This window comes from Vigna radiata, chromosome 7 (assembly GCF_000741045.1).
Source record: "Vigna radiata var. radiata cultivar VC1973A chromosome 7, Vradiata_ver6, whole genome shotgun sequence".
Classification (NCBI taxonomy): Eukaryota; Viridiplantae; Streptophyta; class Magnoliopsida; order Fabales; family Fabaceae; genus Vigna; species Vigna radiata.
The window spans coordinates 4,517,958-4,532,471 of record NC_028357.1 but is presented as its reverse complement, the minus strand read 5'-3'; the positions used below and the strand labels follow the sequence as shown (position 1 = coordinate 4,532,471).

General features: G+C 32.8%; 2 protein-coding genes across 5 annotated transcripts; one reads left to right on the top strand and one right to left on the bottom strand.

The window, feature by feature from the left end:
- Positions 1–5,637, top strand: LOC106767240 (rop guanine nucleotide exchange factor 14). Of its 3 annotated transcripts, none has more exons than XM_014652086.2 (8): positions 1–246; positions 697–813; positions 3,044–3,436; positions 3,669–3,823; positions 3,919–3,993; positions 4,083–4,352; positions 4,544–4,891; positions 5,047–5,637. In XM_014652086.2, the coding sequence occupies exons 1-8, from the start codon at positions 96–98 to the stop codon at positions 5,392–5,394; spliced, it is 1,857 nt and encodes a 618-aa protein (XP_014507572.2). In that variant the 5' UTR covers positions 1–95; the 3' UTR covers positions 5,395–5,637. The 3 variants fall into 3 exon arrangements, with proteins under 3 accessions (XP_014507572.2, XP_022638620.1, XP_022638621.1); XM_022782899.1 differs by having other exon boundaries at positions 139–246; positions 651–813; XM_022782900.1 differs by lacking the exons at positions 1–246; positions 697–813 and adding an exon at positions 2,789–2,923.
- A 2,483-nt stretch (positions 5,638–8,120) lies between these two features.
- Positions 8,121–12,817, bottom strand: LOC106769401 (probable E3 ubiquitin-protein ligase RHG1A). 2 transcript variants are annotated; one of them, XM_014655008.2, is made up of 7 exons: positions 12,576–12,817; positions 12,242–12,482; positions 10,294–11,319; positions 9,831–10,025; positions 9,593–9,744; positions 8,918–9,028; positions 8,121–8,446 (listed from the first exon to the last, which is right to left on the bottom strand). In XM_014655008.2, exons 2-7 carry the CDS (start codon positions 12,377–12,379, stop codon positions 8,377–8,379), a joined length of 1,692 nt encoding a protein of 563 aa, XP_014510494.1. In that variant the 5' UTR covers positions 12,380–12,482; positions 12,576–12,817; the 3' UTR covers positions 8,121–8,376. The 2 variants fall into 2 exon arrangements, with proteins under 2 accessions (XP_014510494.1, XP_014510495.1); XM_014655009.2 differs by lacking the exon at positions 12,576–12,817 and adding an exon at positions 11,981–12,114 and having other exon boundaries at positions 12,242–12,344.
- Positions 12,818–14,514: the final 1,697 nt, after the last annotated feature.

The window sequence follows — 14,514 nt, the reverse complement described above, 5'->3', positions numbered from 1 at the left end:
CCGATGCACTATTTCTCTTCTTACCTATTTCAACTTCATTCTCTTCTGTTTCAACTTTGATGCTTAGTCATTCTTCTCTTCTCTTCTCTTATTAAATGCACACCCAAACGCCATTACTCATTTCTTCCATTCAATCCTATTTTCTCTCTCTCTTTCTTTTTCCAATCACAAACCTTAACTTCTTTAAATTGTGCCACCCAAGCTTTGAAACACCATTTCCAAGATCCTCCATTTCAACTAGCTCAGGTTTTTTCTTCTTCCACTCTTGAGTTTCATTCTGCAACTTTGATTTTCAACTCAGGAAACTTCTCTGTTTTTCTTTGTTAATTCCGACCTTGTTTTTCACGTCTTAGGAAAAACAAAAACAAAAACAAAACAGTTCCTACGCAAATAAGTAATCATATCTGAAACGGAAAAGGTCGAATCTGCCTTGCACATGCTGCACTGCATCAGACCTTTACTTTGCTTTCTCACACTTTTTGACCATTTTTCTATAACTTAACTTTTTGCAAACAGTGTACTTTTTTTTTTAAAAAAAAGTTCACTTTTTTTTTTTGCTTTTTGTATAACGTATACTACTGATGATCATAAACTTGTAGTGGGTATATATAATAATACCCTTTGGTTTATTTTAATCTTTTGTGTACAAGAAAAAGAAAATGATCTTGAGATGTTGGTGATTGTGGACACTGATAGTTTCTGAAACAACCTTGGAGAGGCACGCAGAGAAAAGGATGTCGGTGGTTCTGAGAAAAAGACTAGGTTGCTGCACGAAGGAAACCAAGATCAGCATTGATTTTGATGCGCCAGAGAGTAAGTGCTTTCATCATCTATCTGTAATCTTCTGTTTCTTTTCACTCTCACAAAAACTTTACTTGTTTTTGGTTCAGGATTTCTCTCATTTTTTTTTTTTTTTTATATTTGAAAGGCTTCATTATTAGCTTCAAATTCAGTTGAATTATTATATCATCATTAATCATAGTTTCAACTGCGAAATCAAATCAAGAGTGAAGTTTGATGATCTTTGAATATGAATATGGAGTCTTTATTAGTGATTTTTAACAAAACTAATAAGTTAAGTGTTTCCATTCACTGACCGTCTCACATTTGTTTATGTTTTATTCAAACAAACAAAAAAAAAAAGAGAGATTTGAATTTGAAATTAGCGTTTTTCTCCACTGCGTACGTTTTTCTTCATTTGAGATGATGATGGTAACGTAGTAATCAATATATGTAATATTTTTTTTTTATCTTAATAAAGCATTTATGATTTCTTTTATGACAATAAATGTACATGTATAAACTAATTAAAATTTAAACTGAAAGTAAGCATTATTGAAAATTAAAGTAGTTGATATCATTTTAAATTTTGAAAGTTCAAAAAAATACAAAATTTACTTATTATTAATAATTAAAAGACTTATTACTTTTTTATATTCTGAATTTATGGTGCATCTGGATTTTACTTTAGTATAAACTTAAAACATGTTTTTGTTTTTTAAACTGAAAGACTAAATTCATAGATAAAAATGTAATTGAATCATACCATGTTTTTAGGGACGTGTGAATTAATTCTTATTAATAATCTTAAAATTGTTTTACTCTCTTTTTCACCAGTAACAGACTTATATTTCATGGTTCAATCACACAAAACAATACTTGTTACATGCTTCATAAATAAAACAAGCTCTTTTTACTTTTTTTCTCTTAAAGCAAAGATAGATAAATAAAAAGGAAAGTGTTATTGTCATTGTCATCGTACTCAAACGTTAGTAGTTTGTAAAGTTTGCTTTTCAACTATTTATTCACACTTTCTTCTCTTAATTTATTTACAAGTTTTTAAAGAACAAAACTTTAAACAAATATCTTAAATACTATTCATCCATTAAATGAAGCTATCCAAAAATAATAAAAGCATACATCTCTCTGATCCAGACATTATTTAGCAGAAAACAAAAATGAATATCAAAACATAACTTTGTACTGTTTTCTTTGTATTTGTATGGGACCCATGTGTGGGGATTCTCTTTTCCTTTTCGAGTTTCACTTATCTCTCATCCTTCTTCTTATTATTATCTTTATTTTCTTTCCATTCTGTCATATCACCGAGAGCTTCTGTTTTCCATTCAGAATTTTTTGTCTCTTAGCATCAGTTTCGCACTCAATTTTCTAAATAATTTTCCTTTGGTTATCCAATTCAATAAAAGAATGACTTAAAGTGTGATAACTAATGTATATAAATCTTTAACAAACTTTTCACTGGTGTCACAAGTTTGTGTTTCATTTTACCATATACAATAAAAAGATTTAAACCAAAATATTCAATTTGTTAGGTACCAATTTGAATATTCAAAACAAAAATATTCACAGAACTTGAAACTTGCTTTTAAAAAAATAGAATATTAGCTGAGAATGCAATGTGGAATACATGGTCAATGATGAGTCTTGCATGTGGGTACATGTGCTAACGTGGACAAATTTGACCGATGATTATGCCCTTCTCTCTGGTGTGAAACTAAGAGTGCAATTGGTGCTGTTGCAGCAGACTCTTTTGTCAAGCAATTCACCAGTATATTAGCAAGCGGTTCGTCTGACAAAGAGATATAGTTTAAACTAAAATGTCATTGAAAAATAAAAAAAAACACTTTTTTTTTCTATGTGAATTAATAACTATGTGTTGAAGGAGAATGATACAAGAAGTCTACACTTCTGAAGATCTATTTGGGTTACTTTTTGTGTTAAATAAGCTTGCAAATAGCTTGTAGAATGTTGTGATGTAGGTTAAGTTATGTTTCTGATGTAGTATGTGTTTGCTTGAATATGTTGAGAAAATAGACTGATTTTCACTTTAGTAGTATCAACAAACTGTGATCTTTAGAAAAAAAAATCATTTTTATGCTAGAAATGCTTCTCTGTAATCATGGTATTGATTCTCATTTTTATGGTACTTTGTTGATGTATTCTTTCCCTTTTTAACATTCCATGATAGATTCTCATTTTGGTGTTGAGGATTTGGAAATAAAATGAATTTATAATGTTTCAGGTGTTGTGACATATAATGGCCTTGAGAGTTTACCTTCGGATAATCGTTCTTGTGAAGGTGAAAGCATAACGAGTAGAGGAGATGGATGTATAACTGATTCATTTAATGATGATGACTCCAGTTGTTGTTCATCCAGTAAAGATGCTTTTGGATCATTCTCTTCAAAATGTTTGACGATGAAAAGAGATGAACAAGGATTGGAAGAGTGGGAACTCCCAGAAAGCCCTCCAAATTTTTATCTTAAACACAAGTCTGCCTTTGACGTTCAAAGTTCAGATGTAGAAGCCATGAAGGAGAAGTTTGCAAAGCTTTTGCTTGGTGGAGATATTACAGGAGGATCAAAAGGCCTCAACACAGCTTTAGCACTGTCTACTGCTATCACAAGCCTTGCAGGTTGCAATTACTTTATGTGCACTTTTTTACTATTATCTTTTGGTCTCATAGATAAAAAGTACATGTAGTCTGCAAAATTTATCCTGGAAAAAAGTGGACTCTGTTAGGATAGCTTTTATGTTAAAACTGATAAGTATCAATCTTTGAATCCTATATACACCCACATAATTCCACTTCCTAGAAAACATGTTACTTTTATAAGAAAATCTGAAAGTAAGATGAAAACATGCAGTGACGGTTTTTGGTGAGTTGTGGAAGTTGGAACCACTGTCTGAAGAAAGGAAGAGCAAATGGCAAAGAGAAATGGGATGGTTGTTGTTACCTACTAACTATATGGTTGAGTTAGTTCCTGCTAAGCAAAATGGTGCCAATGGTGGGATCTTTGAGGTATCTTTTATTTGAACTGGATTGAAAAGGGTGGAATATTATTTTCATACATATCACATTACAGAAAAAATAAGGTAGAAATTATCTTTGAACAGATAATGACCCCAAAAGCCCGTGCAGACATTCAAATGAATCTTCCAGCACTTCAGAAACTGGACTCAATGCTTATTGTAGGTCATCTCTTCACTCTCATTTAAGACCGTGAGACATTGTGTTGTGTTATTAGCCTGTAACATTTTGTGGTGTTCTGTTTACACAGGAGACACTAGACTCGATGGTGAATACCGAGTTTTGGTATGCGGAGGAAGGAAGCCGGTCAGAAGGGAGGAACACAACTGGAAGACAGAGCAAAAGATGGTGGCTTCCATCACCGCGAGTACCAAGAACTGGACTTTCTGAAGTTGAAAGAAAAAGGCTGCTTCATCAGGGAAGGATAGTTCATCAAATATTCAAGGCTGCCAAATCAATCAATGATAACATGTTGCTTGAGATACCCGTGCCATCAGTAATTAAGGATGCACTTCTGAAGGTAATCAACTTTGAATGTTTGAAGTTTTATGCTTCTAGCCTCAAGCAAACTGCTTTCCATTATAGATGGTTGGAAGCAACAAGATAACAATGCTGTACCCAATTTTATCAAGAAATATAGCAATCACAATGATTTTTGGTCTTTTTCAGTTGTTATTTCTCTTATTCTAATTAAATCTGTTTGTGTTTTAGAGTGGAAAGGCAAGCCTGGGAGAGGAACTGCACAAGGTTTTGATGTCTGAATCGATTTTTGGAGAAGAAATGCTTAAAGCTCTCAATTTGAAATCTGAACATGCTATCCTAGAGACCATTAATAAACTGGAAGCAGCTACATTTTCATGGAAAGAAAGAATCATACAGGAAAGTAGTGGCAAATCTCCGATTCGAACCTCATGGTCCTTCCTGAAGGACCCTGTGTCAGGTATAGAGAAGATGGAACTACTGTTGGAACGTGCAGAAACACTTCTAAATCTGCTTAAAACCAGACATCCAAACCTTCCTCAAACATTTCTGGATGCTGCAAAAGTTCAATATGGCAAGGTAAGTTTCCTACTCATGGTTACATGTCTGTTTTATCCACTTAATTCACAACACTGTTCATACTTTCTTCTTCCCCACAAAATAAAAACTCCATTTCAAATTAAACTGTGTGCAATTTAGAGGTAGTATTGATTTCTTTCTAACAACTTTTGTAGGATATTGGGCATTCCATATTGGAAGCATACTCTAGAGTTCTTGGAAGTTTAGCATTTAGCATACTGTCTAGAATAGGAGACATATTGCAGGAGGATGCTTTCAGCAATCCCAATTCACCTATCTCAATAAGTCACTCTCCTGGGACAAATCTCTCTGAAGCTTGGGTGGTTGGTTCAAGTATAAGATACTCTTTAACAGACAAGATGAATGAGGCAGAAGGACAGCATGGTCGTTCCAGTTGTGGCAGTACTTCTGACATAGAACTCCCACCTACTGAGGCCAGTGCCAGCATTATAACTGCCACTCCAAGCCGTGGTCGATTGTGGTGCATGGGTAGAAACTTGTAAAAATTCTCCTAAAAAATTCCTCACTGTGGCTTCTGTAAATGATGAGTACTGTTATTACCTTACAAGTGCTATTGAAAGAAGCAAACTGACAGGTTTGCCTTATAAATTTTGGCTCTTTTGTTGCCTAGGAATTTTATATCTTGTCCACAACAATTATAGTTGTAGATTGTGATTGTACATCCGAGTTTCTTCATGGCTAGGCTAGCAATTGAATACTTAAAGGACGAGGGATGTTTCAAAACACTCGTTGATCAAATTTACTGGATTTGACAAATTATTTTGAGCTCTGGTATCTGTGTATTGAGTTTCATGCATGATGTTGATAGTTCTAGTGAATTTTGGGTAACAATAGTGTGATTGAGAGCGTCTTTCTTACATTTCTTTTAAATAATTTCCAAGTTAAAGATCATAGGATTTTATGCAATTCGAGCTTAGATATTTCATAATCACATGTATCAGTCGTCAGGCTTGGATCTGATTAGAGATCCACTGTTATGATTATGAATTGTTTCCCTTTTATTTGCTAAATAAACTTTTTGCCTAATAATCAAGTATTATTAAATTTCTGTCGTTATCCTGTATCAATTAAGAATTGTATTAAATTTGCTATTAAGAACTGTTATTGAGAATGTACTATTTATAGAAGAGAATACAATTGCCCTGGTATGGTGAGCATTGTCGTGCTGATGGAACCACAGCTATCTCTTCTTTGATCCTTGCTTCTATTGATCCTCAAATGGTTAATAATCTGCATTCTCTTTCTACCTCCTAAGAAAACCTAGGACCACTTGAAACTTATTTTCAACCAAGACAATGCCACCAAACATTTTGAATTGGTGTTTCACATCACAACATATCATGAAGCTTCAACCAGAATTTGAAATCGTTCCTGCCACTTTACTATAGAAAAATGTTTTAAGTGAATCAAAATCCGAAGACATTCCTTTTATAAGGTTTTGTAAGGATAAAAGAGCAATAGTTCTTTAATTTTAGAGGATGAAAATAGATAAAACAAAGAAAGAGCCTATAAAATCCGCAAGTTTGCAACAGTTTCTTTTGCTTGGTTGTCCTTTCTCTATGAAATTCTTTATTTTCTTATTATAATAAAAAGATCAGGTAAAATGAATTATTATATTGTTTTGACTAATGGTGTTTGATCGAGACTTTTATACATAGCGATCATGCTTGTTTGTATATTCTTTTCTTTTAGGCCTTGTAGGAGAATAATTTAGAAGTAAAGTTTTTGAGAATTAGTGGAAGATTTAATTTGTGACAGATTAAAAAAATTTACTTCCAAATTCATTTCATTTATCTTCAAATCTATTCAAATAAATAACAGAACAAAATTTATCTTCAAATCCTCTCAATTACTTTCTCTAAATCCACTCAAGTGAACAAAGTCTTAAGTCTTGTCCACTTGAATGGATTTGGAGAAAATAATTGAGAGGATTTGAAGGTAATTTTTTTTGTTATTTATTTGAATAATTTTCGAAGTAAAAATAAATTTGAAAGTAAAATTTGTGAGAATTAGTATGTGATAGATTAAAAAAATTTACTTTCAAATGGACTTTCACTTACCTTCAAATCTATTCAAATAAATAACAAAAAAAAAATTAACATCAAATCCTTCCAATTACTTTTCTCCAAATCCACTCAAGTGAACAAGATATCAGTGAAATTTTGCACAAGTGTACAAGGACATAATATTCTCACATTATGTCTGAGATTAGATTTGACAGTGTTTTAACATTATTCATAATAGAGATAGAACCGATTAACATAAAAACCACAGCAAACAGTTGTGTGGTAGAGAGTTTGAGTCAATTTCCGGGAAAAGATTTCTGATTAGATGCAGTTCCTGATGACACCCTCATAATCATTCTTTCTTTTGGTGACTCTTCTGAACAAGCCAGTCCTATGGAAAACACTTCCAAGTAAGCATTTCTTCTGGAATCGATCGAGACAAGTTATTTTCTGACAAATCTAAATACTGAAGGCCTTTCAATGAAACCAAGGAAGAAGGTATGGCTCCCCGGAAGAAATTTCCATGTAAATTAAGGAATTCCAAGCTTAAACTAATTAAATATTAAGGGAAGAGTGAGGACATACATAAATAGAGAGTATATATTACTAACTTCTAAGTTTGAAGACCACACTTAAATAAAAACAAAAATCTTAAGAAAATGTGACTTAATAAAAGAGATGTGAATAGTTTAATACATTTTAAAAATTATTTATTATATTTATTTTAATTTATGAGACATAAAACAATTTTATATGATAGAAAAGTATATAATATCTATATGAACAGAACTTTTAATCTAATAATTATTTATAAGAAAATATGATTGAATAAAAAAATATTAAATAACATAACATTAAAAAGAAACTCACTTAAGAGAGATTAAATTAATCGGGTAAAACTTTTATTAAATATCACATCTTTAATGATTTTATATAAAAAGATATATATTAATCCAATCGTTATGTTACAATTTAAGATCTTCAGTTATTAAAATTGACGGATAAGAAAATGATCAAATGAGTTATATTTTAATATAGTTTGAAGAGTACAGTTATATCAATTCTGATCTATATAAAATTGAATAATAATAACAAATATTATCAAATGATTTACATTGCACTATACTTTGAAAACTGTATGTATCATATCGATTTAGGTTTATATAAATGAGATTCGGAAAGAATGTTGTTATATTAAAATGTATGTGAATAGAACTTTTAAAAATCATGGTTTTGGAAAAATTTGTCCCCTTCTCTTAACAGTATATATATTTGAGGATTGTCCCTTTTCTTTATGTCCACTTTTCTACACCTCTTATAAGCATTTCATTTCATCACTACCATGAATTTCATGTGTATTGAGCTATAGGAGTGAATGATGATTGAAAACAGTGACAATGGCAGCCAGCAGAAAGTGCAAGTGACAGTGGATGCTCCAACACAGATATTCATCAACAACTACACACTCTTGTTCTCTGATGGCGTTGAATCCGATATGCATATGTCCCCTCTACAAAGTGGACATACCCTGTGCATAATATCATTAAAGTTAGAAACATTCTAAGTCTCTTTATTTGGATATACTTCTTAATAACTGCAGAAAACTCTTATTCATGAACAAATTTATCCACTTGCACCCTTAATTATGTTTTGGAAACAATGGAACAGGTACAAGTGTCCACTGAAAAAAACCAATGGTAATTTGCACTTAAATAATACATTGTACTGATACTAAGGCTTATAACATGAAATGCTACAACATTCACTATATTTTGCCATTGTAGAATCTTAACCAGCTCATAATCTGCAAATATCTAATTTCTGCCATCATTACATTCCATTATTTGTGCATAAAAACTGTAGATCTCATTTATCAATGCATAGATACAATACAGCAGTAAATTGGCTGTATTAAATGGAACAGAAGTAGTTTGTACAAATTTGAAGCTTTAATTTACCAATATAGTGATCCGGAAAACCCAATCAAATTTTCTCATACCTGTGAATCTGCTTCAGCCACTTGTCTATACATGTTCTATGAAATTCGTGATGGCATGGCAGTACTCTCATGTTGTCTCCATCCTCATACTCCACGAGGCATATATAGCATCTGTGAAAAAACAAACGGATTAGCAGAGTTGAAAATGTAACATACCTCTATAGTATGTAATACTTGCAGATGCTGTAAAAGTGATAACAAGTTGCACAAACTAAGCATCAAAATTCCAGGTATCATTGTACCATGTAGTATTTTCTTCCAGTCATGTAAAACTTCTAACATGCAAAAATCTATACTGTAACCAAAACCAGTGGCCTTCTGACAGTCTTTTTTACCTTCTTTTTTGTTTTGGGAAAGTTCATTAAATTAACAGTTGCATTAGAATATTGTCATTTATTTTAGATTATATAGTCAATTCTATTACATTGACTAGGGGATAATATCACACATTGACTACTGTAAAGGAACAAATATTATAATTAACTAAGCCTAATAATTGTTATGAAAATTGTTATTTTTGTGTTCTCTTACGTTATGTTGTAAATAACAATAATGAGAATCTATAAAGTCCAAAACCAAAATTACCAATACAAAAGGGAATAAAAGCAGAAATGAAAAATCCTAAAACGCACTGAAAAAACTAGACACCGAGTGGTGGTAAACTCAAAGACTTACTGAGCACCATCCTCTTGATGCTTGTGCAGCTTCTCATATAACTTGACAGGCAATGAATCAACAACATCATTAGGTGCAGGAACAGATCCACTAGAAGATACAGATGGCCGGGAAGATAAAACAACAGATTGCTGGTGAATTTCGTCTAGAACCTAATTCAAACATGTACAAAAGATTCAAATTGTATAAGATTATTATCATCAGAAATCAAAGTAAATAAACAGCACATTAAAACTACCTCAAATAAGGCTTCAGCAAGCATAACAATTCTTGATATGCTAGCTCTGGCACCGGTATCATCATTTGAATTAGTGTTTCGATTATTGATTCGGCATGTACAATGCCCATTTCTATGTTGACCAGACAGGATACATGATCTATCATGTCCAGAAAGATTTTCAAACCGGCTACCCAACCGCTGAAGAGCACGAACCTAAATAATATTACATGCAAATGAGTAAAGGAAATATGTCTGGTATGGATACTTATAAATAAGTTTCCTTCAGTCTTAGTTTTTTTTCTGCTTGTTTAAAGATTTATGATTTAATAATGACAACATAAATTATCAACCTCATCACTTTTGACGCGTTTGGATTGTGGCTTTTCTTCTTTTGTTTTAACAAAAAGACTGAATTTTCCTGGTTAGTTTGTTACAACATTATCAAATCACTATAGTTACTCAAAGTTCAAAATCCACAAACCTGGGACCGCATTCTTCTTCTCCGTTCAAGGAAATTGGACCTATGCTCCAGAAGATCCTGATGCCTACCTTCTCTCAATCGTGAAGTCTCATCCTCATAGTCTTGGATACCAAACATGGAGTTAGACATGCTAGATGTAGAAGAATTAACTGTCATGTGATCAGATGACGACACTCTTGAATCTCCCTCCGCCGGTTGCCTGTCAATATCCTGGCTATGGTGGCTATCATCTCTCGGCTCTCTTTCCTGTTGCAAAGGGAAAAAGGTGAGGTCTGAAAATGTTGTTCTACGAAGAACTCTGTCATGAAGTCTTCCAACACTTAAAGTTCGGCTAAAATGAACATTCTGTTCAACTGATTCTCGAGCACCATTTCGTTGATCAATATTTCTAGTGTCATCAATTTCTGTCTCTGTTTGAATTCTCGGAGAAAATAAGTTCACATCCAGCCCTTCTCTTGTGGGAACTCCATCTGTGGGATTTCTCTGCAAGTTTCCAAGTGTACCTGATGTAAGGACACTTGACCTTAAATTACTGGAAGCATCTTCATAAGATTGTACATGAATTTGATTGAAAACAGATGCATGAAGCAGGTCATTGCCTTGTAGTGCTTCTCTTCTGTTAATCGAACTTCCAGGAGATCTAGGGTGGAGATTACACTCATCTTCATTGTCAATTATTGAGAGACTTGCAGAAGAAACAGGACAAGGCCTTGATGACCCCAAACTGGTGGTTCGGCTAAGTCTGAAGCTTACACTACCTGGAATGAGGCTAAGCTGAGAAAGGAAATGACTTGTAGGGTTCAAGGAATGGGTTGAAGAATTATGGCTAGAGCTGCTAGCAGTTCTGGATGAGGTGTTGGGGATGCTTGTTTCTCCCCATTCATGAAGGTCAATGTTAGAAGGCATACAAGCTATTTCACTAGCTTTAACCTTTGTAAATGACTCTGTTTTCACCTCATACGACTTTGTTAAATTACCATTAGCATATGTAACATCACTGCCATTTACTTTATCCTTATCACAAGCCTACAGCAAGAATTACAATTATGGTCAGACAGTTAACGAGCACCATAAAACTATGTCCAAATCAACCAAAACTGCTGTCAACATTCAATTCAAGATGGTTATTCTGGAAATCAGATTTTGAATAGAAAAAATCGAACCATTCCAAGTATTACTTCCAAGACATGTTTAAAGCTTTAAGAAGACATGTCTTGACTCTTCTTAAAAATCAAGATAGCTCTTGCAAATTATTTGCAGACCAGATGCGATGCTCCAAGAGAATAAGTTCACCTAATTCCTATTCTCGTTTCTATTGATGGATAAAAAGGACGCAAGGTTCTTCAATAATAGATTTTATCATTAAGGTATATGAACAGCAATAATTCGATATCCTCAGAAAAAACTAGTTACCAACTACTTTATATTAACAACAGTGAAATTCAAAGTCCTGTTTTAAGTCAAATAACAACAACATTAACACAACTAGTATTTTAACATTGCAAATTAAAAACCAGTATACCACCACTCCATGTAAAAGCGTCTAATAGCATAAAAAACATTAACACTAATAATTTAACAACGTAAAAACAAGAATAGTACACCACCACCCCCTGCATAAAAAAGTTATTTTGCATACTCAATTAAAAAAAAAATCTGATAAAACGCGTGAAAGTTTCGAAACGACCGTTATTCTAAATCAAATTCATGTAGCATTGAACAGAACCGGAAAGTAGGTAGCTTCTGAATCCTCCGATGTTTGATCCTATTAAAAACCTCCATTTCACAATCCAAATAGCCTCAAAGCATATCGGTTAGGAGCTTATAGTAGGTAGAAAGGTTGAGGGGGACGATAAACAAGAAGAAAACGAAAACAAATAAACATAGGAAAGTGAAAAAAAAAAAAAACAAAAAAAGTAAAGAAAGAGCAAAGACAATAGTGAGTTACCTGGTGTGCATTATCACTGTCGTGAGAACCAGAAGTAGTTCCAAGACAATAAGATTGAAAAACTCTAAGGCCCGTAGATCGACCCTTCCTTAAACTCCCCGACGAAGAAGGAGTGGCTTTGCTACCATTGGAACCCATGAACCCAACAGGAAGTCTCCACTTTTTCAGTAACCCAGTTCACCAATTCACGAAACCCAGAACTCAAAATGCCTTCTTTCTTGAGATTCCAACTTGGCCAGATCTACACAGAGGTAAAACTAAACTTGCATTGGTATCTGAGACTGTCGGATTGAAGAGAAAATTGGTACAAATAAAATGAAAGGGTAGAGGTTACATTTTTAGGTGGTGATGGGAGTAGCTGGGTGAATGGGACAAAGCAACTGGATTGTTGTTGCGGAGATAGGATGAAGCTTTTTTTCTAAGAAAGTAATTGTTTTTGTTTATTAAACCGTGTTGAGATGACAGAGTTACATAGTTGGGTGATTATTGAATAACATTAGAATTCTGAGCAAGTTCCTCTAAAGTCAAGGTCCCCTATGGGACCAAACACTTGCTCATGGATTGCTTCCAAACTCCTAGTCAAGTGTCTTTATGAAGGATCGTTTCATATTGGAAGGTTGGTGTGAAAATAAAATCAATAAAAAGATTAATAATTGATATATAAATTGTGACAAAAGTGATTTTACTTTAGAAGTGGTAGGTTTATTACACAAAAAAAATCTGTCTAAATATAGAATAAAAGTGAAAGGAAAGTTTTTAGATTTGAATGTCAAAAATTATATATTTAATTAATTAAAATGTATTTATTCATATGTTTTTTTAACCTGTGAAAGCTATGTTCCATGAACTTCATCCTTAATTTGAGATACTATGTGATTATATATGATGAGAAGATATCATAAAAAATAAATAATCTACAATATAATAATTTATTTCGTATATCTTTTTCTCAAGTTTTTATGATCATGTATATTTTTATTATATATATAGGTTTATTTGATTGACATTCTAATTTTTATAAATCCTTTTTTATTTCTCATATGTTATTCCAAAAGGATGTGAAATTGTGAACCATATTTTAGTCATTTCATTTATTTTTTTAATTTAATAATATTAAAAAAAGAAAAGTCACATCAAATCTTTGTTTATCCTCTTAAAATCAATTAATTTATTGCATATACAAATCTTTTATTCAATTTATATGTATTATTTTTAAGAAAATTGTCAAGTTTCTTTAATATTTTTGTATGATATTTAGCATTAACTTAATAATTAGATCACTTTGAATTTTGGTTTGGGTTAAATTGATTTATTATTTGGCTTAAACTAAATTAAATTGGTCTTTGATTTAGGTTGAATCCGTTAAATTTTTTATTTACACTGAATTGACTTAATTTTTAGTCTATGTAAACTTGTCTCAACTTTTGATCCAATTAATTCATCTTAACTTTTGATTTGAATTAACTTATCTCAATCTTTAAATTATGCTAACAAATTTTGACTTTTGGCCTAGACGTTTCTCATTTCAAATTTTAATTTAGATTAAATTGACTCAACTTTCAATCTGAACTGACTTGGTTGAGCCTTTAGTCTTAGCCGACTCGACTAAACTTTTAGCTTGAGCTACTTTATTAAACCTTCAACTTGACACTTATGAGTGGGTTGAAATTAAAGTGAAAAAGAGTAAATTTTCAAGTTTTTTTATATTGCTTAACCTTACCAAGAATGGCAAAACTAGTCAAATCCAATAGGCCAGCCCAGCAACTTGATAAAAAAAGGTAGGTCGAGACAATGTTTTCAATTCTAGAGCCTGATAGCCCGACAGGCTAGTACGCGAGTCAAATCGAGCTAGTCTAGAAGTCCAATTTCATTAAAAAAAAATGGGTTAAATATGCTTTTAGTCCTTGAAGTTTCACTGATTTTTTGGTTTTAGTCCCTGCATGAAACATTGATGGCATTTCGTCCTTTTAGTTTTGAAACTCATATATTTAGTCCTTAAAATTGAACGGCGTTAGATTTTGACTAACGGCAAACCAGATGTGACGTCAGCATTCTCTCAGTAACTCACTCGTGATTGCGTGCAACGTTGCTTTTTTTTTTCTTCCTTTTATCCTCTCGTGATTCCATGGCAACTTCCACCTTCACCTCCTTCATCTCCACCCCAACGACTCCCTCTGCTTTTCCGCCAGCAACACCGTCGACTCCGTCTGCTCCGACTCCGTCTTCGTCGACTCCGTCGCTTTATCTTTGTTCAACAAACAATGTTTCTTCTG